Source organism: Haematobia irritans, chromosome 3 (genome assembly GCF_050003625.1).
Source record: "Haematobia irritans isolate KBUSLIRL chromosome 3, ASM5000362v1, whole genome shotgun sequence".
In the NCBI taxonomy this organism is placed as follows: domain Eukaryota; kingdom Metazoa; phylum Arthropoda; class Insecta; order Diptera; family Muscidae; genus Haematobia; species Haematobia irritans.
The window spans coordinates 226,412,612-226,429,721 of record NC_134399.1 but is presented as its reverse complement, the minus strand read 5'-3'; the positions used below and the strand labels follow the sequence as shown (position 1 = coordinate 226,429,721).

General features: G+C 32.1%; 2 protein-coding genes across 3 annotated transcripts; one reads left to right on the top strand and one right to left on the bottom strand.

Moving 5' to 3' along the window:
* Positions 1-1,678: 1,678 nt before the first annotated feature.
* On the bottom strand, positions 1,679-3,340 carry LOC142227946 (inactive peptidyl-prolyl cis-trans isomerase shutdown-like). Its single transcript, XM_075298188.1, has 2 exons — positions 3,182-3,340; positions 1,679-3,116 (listed from the first exon to the last, which is right to left on the bottom strand). Exons 1-2 carry the CDS (start codon positions 3,232-3,234, stop codon positions 1,817-1,819), a joined length of 1,353 nt encoding a protein of 450 aa, XP_075154303.1. The 5' UTR covers positions 3,235-3,340; the 3' UTR covers positions 1,679-1,816.
* Positions 3,341-6,970: 3,630 nt separating this feature from the next.
* LOC142227945 (uncharacterized) lies at positions 6,971-8,893 on the top strand. Of its 2 annotated transcripts, XR_012720019.1 has the most exons (3): positions 6,971-7,123; positions 7,182-8,590; positions 8,650-8,893. XR_012720019.1 is itself a non-coding variant. In XM_075298186.1 (2 exons), exons 1-2 carry the CDS (start codon positions 7,064-7,066, stop codon positions 7,488-7,490), a joined length of 369 nt encoding a protein of 122 aa, XP_075154301.1. In that variant the 5' UTR covers positions 6,971-7,063; the 3' UTR covers positions 7,491-8,893. The 2 variants fall into 2 exon arrangements, 1 of the variants encoding a protein (XP_075154301.1); XM_075298186.1 differs by having other exon boundaries at positions 7,182-8,893.
* Positions 8,894-17,110: the final 8,217 nt, after the last annotated feature.

Below are 17,110 nucleotides of genomic sequence, written 5' to 3'. Positions count from 1 at the left end.
CCCGTCCGACTTTAGACTTTCCTTACTTGTTCTTACTGATTTAGTTTTCACTGTAGCGATTTTAGCGGCTAAATCTGAGTACTATGTTCAGTTTTCAAGCTGAAAACCCGCTTATTTTCATGGTTACTTTTTTAATTTAATTACATTATAAATACAAAATGGTTCACAATCAATTCCTTAGATCTTTTCCATTCGTTATTTCGCAAGACTTTTTATTAAAGTTGAATATTTGTATATACAGTTTATACATTTTATTTATTTATATATTTATCCTTAAGGACATGTTGATAGATTCCTTAGGAACTAGCAATTCGAACTCTAACTCAAAGTTATTATTTAAATTCCATAGACTTAATAAAAAATAACACTAGTTTACACTCAAAATGTACACTTGATGAAAATCAACTTATGTATTTTGAGCTGCTGAATTCGAAAAAAAATGTTTAAACATTTTTTATGGAACAGTTTTTGAGATATCCCGTTATTTTTAAAATTTCGCTCTTTTTTCACTAAACACAATATATCTCGAGTTAGAAATGTTATTGGTACTTAAATGAAAGGTAATAAGATGACGAATAATCGTGTGTAATTGGATCTGTGATAAGTTAAGTGGTTCAAAAAATATGCTTATAACTTTTTCATTTTTCGGTCGTTTTTCTTCTAGTTGGTCTTATTACTTACGTTAGAGTATCGTCTATACGACCATGAAGAGAAAAAAATTTGTTTTAAATGGTTTATACTTTTCTAGCGAAAAAGGTCCATTGTAAAATACGATTTTTTTGAAAATTTTGACTTTTCGCATTGATATTTTTTGAACCACTTAACTTATCACAGATCCAATTACACACGATTATTCGTCATCTTATTACCTTTCATTTAAGTACCAACCAACGTTATAATCGGACATTTCTAACTCGAGATATATTGTGTTTAGTGAAAAAGAGCGAACATTTTAAAATAACGGGATATCTCAAAAACTGTTCCATAAAAAAATTTGTAAAATTTTTTTTCGAATTCAGCAGCTCAAAATACATAAGAAAAGTTGATTTTCATCAAGTGTACATGATTTTTTTTGTAAACTAGTGCAATTATTCGATTTACAGCTATTTCCATGTAGATACGTTGGGCTTTAACTTCCAGTTAATTGTGTTTAGTGAAAAAGAGCGAACATTTTAAAATAACGGGATATCTCAAAAACTTTTCCATAAAAAAATTTGTAAATTTTTTTTTTCGAATTCAGCAGCTCAAAATACATAAGAAAAGTTGATTTTCATCAAGTGTACATGATTTTTTTTGTATACTAGTGCAATTATTCGATTTACAGCTATTTCCATGTAGATACGTTGGGCTTTAACTTCCAGTTAATTGCAAATATCCTCTCTGCGTAAAATTTAACTGAAATATTTTCAGGAGTTAAGCCCCTAATTGGCTTATGGAGCATCTAGGCTAGACGACAGATATGTCCATGCACGGTTTAAAAATTCATTGGGGATTAAAGTTTATTCAAAAAAGGATATTTTTAAATAATTCGATTAATCGAGTAACCAAAATAAATAACTAAACGAATAAAGACCAACTGGTTGTTATTGCCACTGTTGCCCAGAAATAACACATTGCCAAAAATATTATACATTTTGAGAATTTACAAAACAAAAATATGAAGACTGAACACCGTGAATTTGTAACCAGATTTCAAATTGTATTCTCTTCGGTTATTGTAATATAAAAAAAAACTTAAAAATTATATATTTTACAGTACACTTCACTTCAGTTTGTACGTAGCTAGGCCAAATTTATATACATGTTAGATTTAAAATCACTTCTTTTTGATCGTATATAATGTATTGTCCAAAGTATCCAATGTTAGTTTTAATTCCAAACGTTTTGCCAATTCGTCTAGAGTTTCTATTTCACTGTTGGTCAAACCTGCAGGGAGTTTCAAATCTTTCTGTTTTTCGTCATCTTTGAAATTTCGCAGAAGTTTAAGCATCTCTTGTTCTAACTCGTTGAGGTCTTCATCACTTGGTTTAACGGGCTCATTACGAGCATTTTTAAGTAAGCCCATTGCTTTTGTCCACATCTTTTGTTCATTTTCTTTGTACGATTTATAGCGTTCTTCTAAAAGCTTTAATTCACGACTTATGTCTGCATTATGTGGTTCCATATGCTGGGCTTTTATCAAATGTCCCCGGGCCCTTTCGTATTCGCCCAGCATTAGTAGAGCTCTTCCTTCTTGGAATAGAGCTTTACAGGATGGTTTGTTATTTGTCAAGTGCCGGATTTCTTTGCACATTATGCAAGTTTTAGCAGGAGCGTTCACTTTAATGTAACATACAGCCAAATTAGTATAGAGCTTTAGAAGAAATGCCGTTTGTTCTTTCTCTTCCTCTTCATTGCTGAGACGACTGAACTTCAGCAGATCCAATGCCTTTTCAAAAGCCCTGCAAGCGTTACGATGCATGCCTTGAGAAAAAAAATCTAAGGCTTTTAAATGAATTTCCTTAACTTTGTCTATAACGACAGAATACTTGTTCCTATCTTCTTCAGGTATTTGCTCGTCAGCATCGATGTCTCCAACCAAATTGTATCCAACTAATTCTATTATGAATAATCCATCAGCTTTAGGCTTTACACGTGGTGGGCAACCCATTTCTCGGAATAGCAAATGGTATGATATTAAAAACTGGGCATTTTCGCCTTTATGCATAGTACATACGGCATTCTCCAACCCTTCCAAAACCTCATTGCGGCCTGTGTAAAAGCTATAGGATGATCCTCTCAAAAAGCTTGAATCGAATGGGGCACCTTCCCCTTCCCAGTACGCATTATAACGGATACACGCTCTTGTGTTGGTAATAGGAACAACTGGCTCGTTTTCATCGCCGGTTTTGGTTACCTTTTTCCACATGTAGGGATTCAATTGTTGCATGTGCAGTTTTAATTCCTCAAATGGTTTTGTCCACGGCGAAACCAGCGTAGATTGGTCAATTGGGTTCTTAGAATCGTCATCTAGTTCATCGTCTGATCCAAGGTTTAGCTCGTCATATATTACATTAGTGAAGCCTTCATCAAAGTTTGTATTTATTTCAAAACTTGTGCCGCTTGTAATCAAATCGCTGAAAGTCATACATAACGGGATCGATTAAATTTCTTAGTTAAATACCTATTTTATAGTACATACTTGATCGATAGAGGATCTTTTAGAAAATTGCATACGCTTGCTTTTTCTTCCATTGTTCTGATTATGGGATTTTGCGTTATGTTTCCTTCAAAGAATCTAAACAATCTGACGCCGGTAATAAGAGAAGAAGAGATTTTGTAAACAAATGAAATAGTCTTATCAGTGATGGTACTTTATAAATTAATCCGGAGATTTTTCCATCTCCGAGAAGTAATAGATGTTCGTCATATTCGGTGCGACTGACAGCAGGCGACCGGAAAGTGCCTGGTACTCTGTGATTTTAGGCCGGCATTCTGTTCGGTTTTCGCGTTGAAACTCCATACAAAAGCAAAAAATGTGAATTTTTTTCCATTTGTGGTATTTTGTTCTTAAAAATAAATAACTAAACAATCGTGTTTTACTTGACCACAATGATTCTTTTACAACTATCTTAAAATGCAGTTTTTCTGATTGTTTCAAGGGGTTCTTATTGGCGTTCTAAATTTATCTAAAAAGGCACCTAATAATTGCACCCATGCGAAACCTTTTTGTAGTAACTTAGCGGGGTACAACTTCTCAATAGTGACGGCGCTTTTCCGACGAGTTTTTGACGTCGTATACGATTGTTTTCGACGTGGAGGGGAATTTTCAGAAGTGCCGTCAAATTCAAAAAATGTTGGCAGGGTAGTAGTACTGTTACTGTATTGTAATTGTAACTGTCTTAGGGTCTGATCGACTATGTTACATTCATGCAGAAAATAAAATACGGAACTTTTTTAAAGGGCTCGGCCAAACAGATCTTTAAACTCAACTATTTCTTTAGAAAAAAATTCTTATAAAAAAAGTAATGTGCTTTAAGGTGAGTATTAAGTTCGAGTTTAGCCGCTAAAATCGCTAAAGTGAAAACTAAATCAGTAAGAAAAATGCATGAAATTATACATATTTGTTGCAAATTTTATTATAACTTGATGGGGAAAAGCCCAAAGCAAATTTTCACAAAGTTTGTATTCCTTAAAATGGATTATTAAAGAAAAGTAATCGTGAAAAAATTACGTTTTAGCAGCTAAACTCGAACTTAATACCCACCTTTAAAGACTATTAGTTATTCCGGACGGAATGTCGTTGTTTGCAAAGAATCTTAAAATGTGTAGAATCGAAACGACTTTTCGGCGATGACTAAATAATCGGTAAATGTGTTATCGATCCTATAAACATGCAGCAGTATCGATTATGCCTTCGGACTTAACTGATAATGTGCACAATATATGGGATGTGTTCGACACGAGCAATGTCGTCCGGAATAACTGATAGTCTGTAAAGCGCATTACAGACTATCAGTTATTCCGGACGACATTGCTCATGTCGAACGCATCCCATATATTTTGATCACATAAGTAATGCGCTTTACAGACTATCAGTTATTCCGGACGGAATGTCGGCGTTTGTAAAGAATCTTACAGTGTGTCGGATCGATGCGACATGTCGGCGATGACTAAATAATCGGTAAATGTGTTATCGATCCCATAAACATGCAGCAGTATCGATTATGCCTTCGGACTTAACTTATAATGTGCACAATATATGGGATATGTTCGGCACGAGCACTGTCGTCCGGAATAACTGATAGTCTGTAAAGCGCATTAAGTCCGAACACCCAAAAATTTTTTTTCTGATTCAATCACGAAATTAATTGGTCCAATTAATTTTTTAATTGAAATGTCTTCAATCACGCAAATGATAGTATCAATCACAGTTTTAATTGGGCATAGAAAAAAATCTTGATTAAAAAATTAATCGATTTCATTACCAAATTTCAATTAATTTTTTAATTGATTCAATTAAAAATTTAATTGATGTTGATTGCAAAACTCAATTAATTTATTAATTAAAAAATGTAACTATTTTCAATTACCTTTTGAATTGGCTTAGAATTTTTATTTGGATTAACAATTGATTGTTTGAAAAAAAATTTAATTAAAAATTTTAAAAAATGTTAATCACTTTTTTAGTTGACTTAGTCTCCCGAATTTGATTAAAAGTTTATTGTATCAATTAAATTTTTAATTCAAAATTTTAAAATTTTCAATCATTGACTTAATTAACTTAATGTTTCTATCTTGATTAAAAAGTTAATTGTACCAATTAATTTATTAATTGAAAAAAATTTCAACTTCAATTAACTTTTTAATTGGAAATATTTTGGTGATATTTTTTTTCTGTGAAGGCACAATCGATACTACTGCATGTTTATTTAGCCATCGCCGACAAGTCGTTTCGATTCTACACACTGTAAGATTCTTTGCAAACTCCGACATTCCGTCCGGAATAACTGATAGTCTGTAAAGCGCATAAGGCGCATAAGTGTGTAAATATAACCATAGCGATAGGCGGTAGGCGAAATATTTTTGCCGCAACGGCATATACAATAAGCTTGATGGCGAATAATTCCCTTTTTCACGTTTCCTAGCGTTGTTGTTGTCAATACAGCATGCTTTGACAATATTAAACAATGAATTTGAATAAAAACATACAATGGCTTGTTATTTGTTGAGTTATTTCAAGAAAAAATAATCTACACGTGTCCAGGCAACAGCAATTCCTAGTGGTGAGTTAAAAAAATTGATAAGCGATGGCAACACTATACCAGTTTTCGCCAAGGAGTTAGAATAAGTTTTAATTTAGCGACACGCCGCTAGCCGTCACGATATTCCGTCGCGGATTTTGGGCTTCCCATAAGAAATACACGTAAATAAGTGATCGCCTACCGCCTATCGCTATGGTTATATTTACACACTAAGTGTGTAAATATAACCATAGCGATAGGCGGTAGGCGAAACATTTTTGCCGCAACGGTAAATACAATAAGCTTGACGGCGAATAATTCCCTTTTTTACGTTTCCTAGCGTTTTTGTTGTCAATACAGCACGCTTTGACAATATTAAACAATGAAGTTGAATAAAAACATACAATGGCTTGTTATTTGTTGAGTTATTTCAAGAAAAAATAATCTACACGTGTCCAGGAACAGATATTCCTAGTGGTGAGTTAAAAAAATTGATAAGCGATGGCAACACTATACCAGTTTTCGCCGAGGAGTTAGAATAAGTTTTAATTTAGCGACACGCCGCTAGCCGTCACGGTATTCCGTCGCGGATTTTGGGCTTCCCATAAGAAATACACGTAAATAAGTGTTCGCCTACCGCCTATCGCTATGGTTATATTTACACACTAAGGAAGTTTCAAGTTTACCTCACCACCTTAAACATTTCTCTATTACTCCTTTTACATTTAAAAGGAATTTGTTAAATTATTTATCTACTCTATAATGCAAATATTTACCATCTCACTGACAATTTAAAACTCAATACGTTTTAATTTCTTGTTTGCTATGTATAAAGGATTGTGAGTTAGGATTTTAATTTTAAGTTTTTTTTTTAGTTTCGTTTTAATTATAAGCTGAAGTTTTTATTTGGAATACTAGAGCTCTATTGATTGAATTCTATCAACATGTGGTCCAGAAGGGCGTTGGTTAATTAGATAAATAAATAATGATTATACAACAAAATATACTCATATAAAATTGGTTTGGGCAATGTTGACCCACTAGAACAGGGTAAGGGTTAACTCATTTTACAGCCAAGTGCAAAAAGACACAATCTCAAAAGACTGCATAATTTGGCATGTAGATATTTTAAAAACATGAATTTCTATAGAAAACGTGGTATTTCTCCAACGCTTGTGTTTATTGGGTATGTGTCGTGTAGATGTAAAAGTACCTTTTGACAAAGAAAATGTACTTTTTCGATTTCGATGACACTAGTTACCATATCTGGCTTGTAGTTGTATCACATTTGTCAATTGACAATTAATGCTAAAGTTGAAGCACGAATAAAATTAGGAATTATGGAGGAATTTATCAGTGGCAACATGAGCCGCGAAGAGATTCTCAATATTTTTGAACAGGCAAGTAATTTACTTAGAAATTGTATTTTCTCTTTACCTCATTTTGACGTTTCCGTAGCGTCATTTGCCACTGGATGATATGTACAACTTAACTCATCCCGAACTTGTACGTGTTTACAAAACATTTTGTTTACCTCTGTCACAGAGACACGCCAGCCAAAGAAGCAAACGTACAGAATCTTTACTACACCGCACTCCAGTAGAAACGATGGATATCGATGTCGCTCCTTCAACTTCAAACGTGAATATGACTGAGGTTCATAGTCCAGTAGGTGAAAAGAGGAGGCCAAGTTATGAAGAACATTTAATAGAAGATTATCAATATCTTAGCAGAGCAACGAAAAGAATAAAGATATGTATGTCTTGACATAAATATTTAATAGGTTTTAGATACTTGTGGAAAATTTGATGATGATTTTGAAAGGATACTTTTGAGCTATCATCAAGGATACTTTTGAGCTATCATCAACTCCTTGTATCGTCGAGGGAAAAAACATCGACAGCTTATTGTGGTTCTTGATAGAATTTTATGAATTAATGTACCGAAGCAATAATCGAAAGGGATTGTGAAAGATTATAACGATAATAACCCAGCAAAAACTAGGTAACCACATCTCATTACAATTGACATTACCAGGAGTAAAGCTGTCATTACACGTTGCATTACATTGCGGCGAGTTATAATGACTAACTTGTAATGACAAAAATAAATACTTCTCGGTAATTTTCGAATTGTTATTCTCAAATTTTTAGGCAGTTGTAGTTAACGAATTAATAAAATAGAATAAATGATGGTACCATTAGGTATAATTATTCACATAATCGAGCACTTACATAAAATATCAAAAAGAATATGTAATGTAACGGCAATTCTGAAAATTGTTCCCTTAAGAAATTTTTATCACAAATATTTCATAATAATTGTGTTTAATGACATTGTCATATTATGTTTTAAATAAATGCTTTCTTATACCTCATTCACATTACACTTCCAAAATGCGCTTAAACTAAATTTCAAATGCCATTTGCCTTATAAAAAAGAGACTTAAAATCCACTTTTAGTAGATTTTGAACCTTATGTGAATTGGTAATTGGATATATTATAACGTAATTCACAAATCCAATTCCCTTAAACAACCTACATTTATTTCTATGTTAAGTGTGAAATTAATTTGCATCTTATTTAGATTATTTATTAGATTTTTTGTTTATTTATACAATATTCGTTTCTATTCAAGTAGTTCTTCTATTACAGCATCACTCGCCATATTTTGATTCATTGTAATCGGCGATAGAAATCAATATTTTCGAGATTTGGTTGCCTGAGGCAATAAGTGGCTATTTTGCAAGGTTTGGTGTATCCACGAATAAGTCATTACATATTAGCTGATTATATGCTTTAAATGCACTACATATTTTATGGCCGAAAGTATGCCTGGGGAGAAGTACTTTCCTTCTAGGACATGCGTATGTAAATGTAATCCGAAGCGATGCCAATTAATAAGTGGTTATTAATTTTTAAATAGGCTTACCTACAAGATTACCGGGTAATGAGAGTTTTTGCTGGGAATTGCGATTCGAATGCAGACTGCAACAAAAAAATTAACTTTGAAATAGAAGTTCTTTAGAACAAATTACAACTTTTGTGGAAAAACTAAAATAGTACACACTGTAATATGGTAATAATAATATAATAGTTTGTTAAATAGATTTCAAATTATATATTCCATTATAAGTTTTCAATAAATATTAAATGATCTGCTCTAAAAATATCTTGTATTTTTTGTTGGTAATTATTTAAAAAAATAATATTGCAATAAGTTTTAATAAATGGTAAATTTTTTACAATTCTAATTGTTTTTCATTACTTTAGATATCTTAAATTTTATTAGTTAGTAATCATAAAACACTCGGACGTTTCATGAATAACTCGTATAATAATTTTAAGACATTACATTTAGCGATTTTTACAGGGAAAAAGGATTTCGAGTCTGGGATTGAACTCATGACCCTTTTTCATAAAGACGAGTCTACTGCTGCTTCTCAAGAAAAGTGAATATACCATTTGTTCTTTAATTTCTGTGAATCTAAATTCTTTAGCGAATATTGGGGGTCCATTTTGAGAAATACCTGAAAATTCGTGTCTTAGTATTTCTACATTGGATTATTACGGACAAGGAACCTGATCAATAGATTACGCTTTAGTGCATCAAGTAGAACCGGTAATTTAATCCAACTACGCCACAGACATGTTGTATCGGTGTGGCAATTCTTCATCCATGCGATTCGTCTCTGGAACATGTTACCACTAAATATAAAGACAATTACAAGCAGAGCACAATTCAAAAGCAAACTTTTTATATATTTTCTTTAATATTGACATGCTCCACAATAATAAGTAGTGTAGTTTACTTACTCCATTCACTTCTTTTCATTGTAATTATCATAATTATATTGTATTTTAATTGGCAATAAGATTCATATAATCTCTAGAAACGTTTATTAATTGACCCTGTTTAAGTTAACTTTCAATTTTGATATTTATTTATGCTTTTTATTTTCGTAGCAAAAAATCATTTCTTTTTACCTCATGTGTCACTCATTTATCTTATTTAAACCATAATTTTACATTTCGTTTTAGTTTAATTAATGTTATTAAATTTTGTTCTGATATAAATCTGTTCGCATACAATCAAATGCCTGTACTGTATATTATAGGACCTTGAGTATTGTTGTGCAGGAACCAAACTCAATAAAATAAATAAATAAATAAACAATAAATAAATATCGTACACCTATTAGATATGATTACACCATATGTTAGAATGCTCAGTAGAAAATTTGCTACAACAGCAAAATGTATACTGAAAAAATGAAAGCAGTCACTGTTTGCCGATTGCACTAAAACAGGTTTTATTTTGTCAAAAAAGAAACTAAAGCAGAGCTTTCAAAATGGGGGGCGTAGCAAATTGGGTTGGGAAGCTCTGATCTAAAGGCTGTCGCAAAAAAAAATCAAAATATATAGAAAACATTATTTTTTTGTTAAAAATTGTTCTTTTTAACAATACAAATATTGTGAATTCAAGTTTTACTTACTTTCATAGAAGTAAGTAAATTAAAATTAAAGTTGTATCAAGGCTGTTTACTGCTGTTTTAACAGTTTTTTTGCTGGAACGGCAATTTCGTAAAAGCAGATAGTCAAACCGCCCATTGATCGATTGAAGAACCCTATGGAATTTAATTTACATAAATATTTGTTTAGTTTTCAAAATATTGGTTTGGCCGGAGTTGATCAACATTGTTAGGACCCGACTTCACGTCGATTACATTCAAGTTTTCAAATTATTGGTTTGACCGGAGTTGATCAATATTGTTGCGACCCGACTTCACGTCGATTACTGTGGTGTCTTTCACATCTGCATTGGAATCTCTATTTGTTATGAAGGTTCAATCTGTCATCACTTCATCCTTTTTATATACTTTTATTAATATCCATTTTAAGTACTAAACTTCGCGTTACATAGCAGCCATTTTTTAAATCGTTACAGTATAGGTTTAACACTCAATCAGCTAGCGTCGTTACGTAATTGATCATATTGTCTTTTTATTGTTTAATAAAGTAATAGTTATGTTTTTAATATGACATTACGTGTTCATCATTATTTCATAAATGGATTTTGAGCGGTAAAAACACAACAATTGGCGACGAGGATAAAACCGTATAATCAAGTGCATTTCGAATTCATCAAAATTAACAAAATCAAATAACAATGGCTGACGATCAAATGAAAAAATTGCTAGAAGCAATAACATCTATGACTTCTGCATTGGCACAACAGCAAGCAACGACCAGCACAAGCATCAACATAATTTCTAACTTTGAGCCGTTCAACCCAAATACAGAGACATTTCAAACCTATAAAGAACGACTGGAAATACATTTTCAATTAAAAGGAGTTTTTGACAACAAAGACCTTTGCGCAAAGTTGTTGTTGCAGTACGTGGGTAGCGACAACTACACGACATTATCAACATTAGCGGCACCAAAGTCCGTATCGGATATGAAGTATGAGGAAATAATTTCACTTCTAGAGCAACAATTTTGTCCGAGGAGAAACATTCTTGTTGAGCAACATCGTTTTCTTTCTGAGGTGCAGAACGAGAACCAGACAATTGCTGATTTTGTTACAACATTGCAGAAAAGAGCATCAACATGTGAGTTTGTGTGTGTGTGTCAGAAGTCGGTTGCAGATATTTTTTCAAGAGCACAGTTCATCAGAGGTCTACGCGACAATACAATACGGGAACAGTTGCTTCAAAAACCGGAGGACTCTTTCAGCCAAATAGTGGAAAAAGCAAAAATTTTAGAAGCTGCAAAAATAAATAACAACGAAATATCAAATACAACCAGTGATGTGCATCATATGCGGCAATCGACAATCGATCATCAGAAGAGTGGTAATCGATATCAAAATAAGCGGTCGGCGTTGCCACTTAGCACTAAAGTCAATTACAAGGATTTGGGAATAGAAGGGTTATGTCTAAGATGTGGTAAAGGTAATCACCTATCGAACGAGTGCAAAATCGATAAAAACAAACTTCGATGTTCCATATGTAAGAAGGTAGGTCATGTTAAAGAAGTGTGCATAACAACAAAATTGCAGCAACGTAAACAGAATTCATATACAACATCATATGTCGAATCGTATTCATCGGATGACGATGGTATTAATCAAATAATCGACATTTATAATAAAACAATAATACCATCACCAGAATTAAAGAAATTTTTCACAACAGTACTCATCAATGGGCGCAAGCAAACCTTCGAGGTAGACTCCGGTGCAGGGTATACACACTGAAAAAACAGTGAACCCTTTTCCATTGCAAAATGAACTAAACTGTAGTAATATTGACCATGATTTAGCCCTTAAGATTTTTTTCAACTTGTCTAGTTTATAATTTTCTTAAATTTTGGTTCATCTATAACATTGTAGTTTAGTTCATTTTTACAACACCATAAGATTTATATACCCCTACCAAGTTAAAAAGTCAGTATTATTGTGGTTTACTTGCTTATTCTGTGGGAAACCCGATAATAAAAGTTGGTTAACAGTCTCTTTAAAATGTCGACGACTAGACTATTTTTAAATCAATCATTCCACAGTACAGAGAAATTAAATAATTAAAGGAACAACAAACCGTTTTACTATTATGAGAATTTTCATACATTAAAATTAAGCTATCTTTAAGCAAAAGTACTTTATTATAAAAACTTATGATGAAAGTTCTTAATACAATGTTTTTTGTGAATAAAAATTATGACCACATGGAACAGAGAGTAGTTCATTTGAACCCGCTGTTTGGACATTTTGACTTATCCTTTTTTTATTCATCGTAGGTAATTTTTTCACATATCTTGCTGGAAAAAATGGAAACAATAATGAAAATTGTTAAAAATTAACACCATGTAATGAAATATAATTTTTTATTCTTCATTTTAGCTTGTAACTTACCATATTTGGGGCATTTTATCAAATGGTGTAAGGAATTCAACTTTTTTTTTCGAAAACGTATCTCATAAAATGTGTACCTGAAACAATTAGAGAAATAATGAAGTATTCTAAATAAACTCATAAAACTGTGTTGTTATCGATGTGAAAGATATAATAAAATAAATATTCTAGTTGAAAGAAAGCCAAAGTTTTAACATAAAACTTACCAATTCTCTATTAAATTGTACGCTGGGGGAAATATAAAAAGTTGTCCAAATTTATTTGGGTTACTCTGAAATTATATATTTATTTTTTACATTAAATAAAATTATTAAATAGGTTTTCAAAAAATCTAATGAAAAAAATAATAATATGCATAAAAAACCAAATATTCTTGATATCCCTAGACAGTCATCATTCGTCAAAATGACGACACGTAATTTCATTTTCGATTTAAAATGCATTTTAGTCTATTGGGAAATGGTAAATTTAAGTTATACTAATTCGACCGCTTTATGAATTTTTGTTTTATACTACTTAAAACCAAATTGAATAAGAAAATAAATTCAAGTTTGGTTCACTTTTTCGCTCACGATGAAAATTATATCGTCTTGAAAACAGCCGTAGTCAAAATGACGAAGAATGACGTTAATGTACAAAAAATAAGGATGGCTGTCCAGGGTTAAAAGAAAGTTAAAGAATCCTTACCAATTTACTATTAAATTACAGGCAAAGCAGTACTAAAAATTTGTCCAAATTTTAAGGGGTTATTCTGAAATTAAATATTTATTTTTACATTAAAAATATTACATTAGTTTCCAAAAAATTTGATTAATGAAATACTAAAATAAGGTATTAAAAACCTGTAATTTTGATTATAAAAAGGTCATAAAAACGTAAATATTCTAGTTGAAAGAAAGCCAATTTTTAAAAGAAAACTTACCAATTCTCTATTTTTTAAATTTGTTCGAACCCATCTGGAGTTGCTCTGAAATTAAATATTGTTTTTACAACAAAGAAAAACATTAAACTGGTTTTCAAAAAAAAAATAATTAGCAAATAATAATATACATAAAAAATATTCTTTTTAAAAGAAAGTCATATTAAAAAAAATACTAACCAATTTATGAATAAACTATACCTATAACAAACATTTTCCAAATTCATCTGGAATTGAATATTATTTTTTTTACATAGAATAATAAAAATTTCAATACTCTTTCAATTTCAACACATTTTCCTAAATATTCGTAATAACTTTTTTCTAAACTACCGATAAAATATTAATAATTTTCACTTAAAAGGTTTAATAAACAAACACCAATATATGTCTCAAAAATCCAAAATATTCCATGCCTTTATATTCCCTTGTTGCATACCTACTTAAAAGATGCAACAGCCCACGCCAACGCCAACTATACAACTGAAGCATGCCAAACAAAACCAAGCAAAGCCAAAACATTCCTACAACAACAAAAACACATGTGCCTTTATTGAAAACAACACCTCATCCAGCCAAAAACCATAAACGAATAACAAACACACACACACAAACCACTAAATGAACAGAAATAAAAACAACCCCACGCTCATGTATACACAACAAAACTCAAGTAACATCATCTTTACATTAATCACATTCAACTATTCCGATAAAGATCTCTGTACTATGCATTAGTTCATCGCATCTGCTGACAATTTACTCTAAGAATAATATTCGTAAAGGCACACCAGTTTATGAACGATGAAACGTTTAACTTAAAATTTGCAAAATTTTCATGAAATGTTATCTCCCATTTTTGACGAAAATATCTATAAATTTAATTACATGTGAATTAAAAATATTTCATTGTGTAATTTTTTACCAACAATTATTAACTATAGGAATTGTCAGTAAGAAATTGCTATCCACTTTCAAGTTCATTTTTCGTAAAAAAATATTTTCTCATACAAAAAAATCTTGTAGTAAATTGCACTTATTATTTAGAAAATACTTTACATTTCACAAGTAGTTTTATAGCATGACAAACAAATTTTTAACTACCAGTTAAGAAATTTTTTGAGGAAATTTCCATCGTATTTTGTAGGCCATGAACTAAACGATTGCTACTTAGAATTTGTAAAATTTCCTTTCGAGTAGTTAATTTTCTTTCAAGATACGAAAAATGAACTAAAATTCTGGAAAATTCTTGTAATAAATTATTGTAAAAATCTTCTTAAATTTACGAGACACTTTTTTTTCTGTGCATTAATACCAAAATCTGACTTCGATCAATTAAACTTAAAAATACCAATCGAAAAAACATCAATTGCATTCCGTTCGTATACAGGTGATATTTTTGTGCCAATTGGAGTTGTTAACGTAAAAGTTGTTTACAAAGGTAAATGTTCAACGGAACAAATGTACATTGTGCCTCCGAAGCATACGCCGTTATTAGGAAGAGTGTGGATAAGGCATCTGAAAATCAATTTAAATGACCTGGATTGCAATGGAACTGAGGTAAACAGCTGCAAAGAAATAAACACAGATCAAATGGTAACAGAATTAGTTGAAAAATATGCCGACATATTTGAACAGAAAGTCGGTTGTATACCAAATTTAATTTGCTCTCTTAAATTACAGGATGGATCGAAACCAGTATTTATACGGGAAAGACAAGTTCCTTTTGCTCTTCGAGAGAAAGTTGAACATGAACTTGACAACTTGGAACGTGATGGTATAATTTCAAAAATCAATACAAGTAACTGGGGATCGCCGTTGGTAGTTATACCGAAACCAGATGGTAATGTACGACTCTGTGTCGATTACAAAATTGCTGTAAACCCGCAATTGGAGTCAGCACACTACCCCATTAAAAGAATTGATGAAATTTTCAACTCTTTGAAAAATTCTAAATATTTTTGTAAATTGGATCTTTACAAAGCATACCTGCATGTTGCCGTGGATGAAGAAAGCAAAGATGTGCAAACCATATCCACACACCGGGGAACGTATAGAATGAACAGGCTGTCATTTGGCATCAAAACCGCTCCGAGCGAATTCAACCGAATACTGGATCAACTTTTACAAGGTCTTAAAGGCACAATTTCGTATTTTGATGATATCATTGTCCATGCACCAACTATAAATGAATGTCAACTACGTTTAAACCAATGTTGCGAAAGACTACAAAAATATCAACTACATCTAAACAAATCGAAATGTGAGTATTTCAAGAAGCAAATTCATTACTTGGGCTATAATATTAGCCATAACACCATTTCAAAATGCCCATCAAAAACAGAAGCAATTTCAAGACTCGCTCGTCCTGAGAACGTAGACGAAGTTAGACGTTTCCTTGGCATGATAACCTATTACTCCCGATTTATTCCTGATATGGCGACAAAAACGTATGCGCTACGAAAATTATTAGAAAAGGGTCAAAAATTTTATTGGAATAATAGTTGCGAAAAGTCTTTTCAATTACTCAAAAAAGAAATTCTAGCCGATCGAGTTTTAACACCTTATGACGAAACGAAACCTATCACTTTAGTTTGTGATGCTAGTCCCACGGGAGTAGCAGCTGTCCTATCACACGTGATTGGAACTGAAGATCGCCCAATTGCATTTATTTCTAGGGCATTAACAGCTGCAGAACAAAATTACAGCCAGCTCGACCGCGAAGCATTGGCTATAGTTTTTGCCCTCGATAAATTTTTTATGTATCTTCATGGCAGAGAATTTACATTAATTACAGATAATAGGCCATTATCAAGAATATTTCACCCGGAAGCAAAAACGCCAGCAATGACATCTGCGCGATTATTACGATACGCATCATTCCTTCAAGGTTTTAATTATAAAATAGAGCATAGAAAAGCTGATCAAATTGTACACGTCGATTGCCTATCAAGATCTCCTATTGAAAGTCCACCAATCAAGAAACATTATCTGGACAAAGAAACAGAAGCAATTCAAGATCAAAAAATTAATGAAATTTCTACCTTATCAATTACAGCGGTGTCCATAGCAGATGAGACAGACCGTGATATGGAACTATCGCAGTTAAAAAAGTCATTAATTAATGGAGAAGTTTCAGATCCAGAATACTCAATTCAAGATGGCGTCTTATTCAGAGACAATAGGGTTGTCATACCCGCTAGTCTCCGCGACGAAATTCTACAGGAACTACATAGGACTCATATTGGTATTGTTAAAATGAAACAATTAGCAAGAAGGTATTGTTTCTGGAAAGGGATCGATAAAGACATTGAGCATATGGTGAAGCAATGTCAAAACTGTGCGATGGTGAGAAATAATCCTCCAAAAGTTGAACAACATCATTGGGATGAGCCTACAGAAAATTTTGAGCGTGTACATATAGACTACGCTGGTCCATTTTTAAATCATCATTTTTTAGTACTGGTAGATGCGAAATCAAAGTGGCCTGAAATACGAGTAATTAAAGAATCGCCAACTTCAGAAAACACCATACGATTATTAAATTCAATT

What these genes read in the sequence shown, in the direction of transcription:
- LOC142227946 (XM_075298188.1), bottom strand. Translation starts at nt 3,234, where the DNA reads ATGGAAGAAAAAGCAAGCGTATGCAATTTTCTAAAAGATCCTCTATCG. An exon ending in AAAGATCCTCTATCGATCAA is followed by an intron (nt 3,117 to 3,181) that starts GTATGTACTATA and finishes TATGACTTTCAG; the next exon opens with CGATTTGATTACAAGCGGCA.
- LOC142227945 (XM_075298186.1), top strand. Translation starts at nt 7,064, where the DNA reads ATGGAGGAATTTATCAGTGGCAACATGAGCCGCGAAGAGATTCTCAAT. An exon ending in TTCTCAATATTTTTGAACAG is followed by an intron (nt 7,124 to 7,181) that starts GCAAGTAATTTA and finishes ACGTTTCCGTAG; the next exon opens with CGTCATTTGCCACTGGATGA.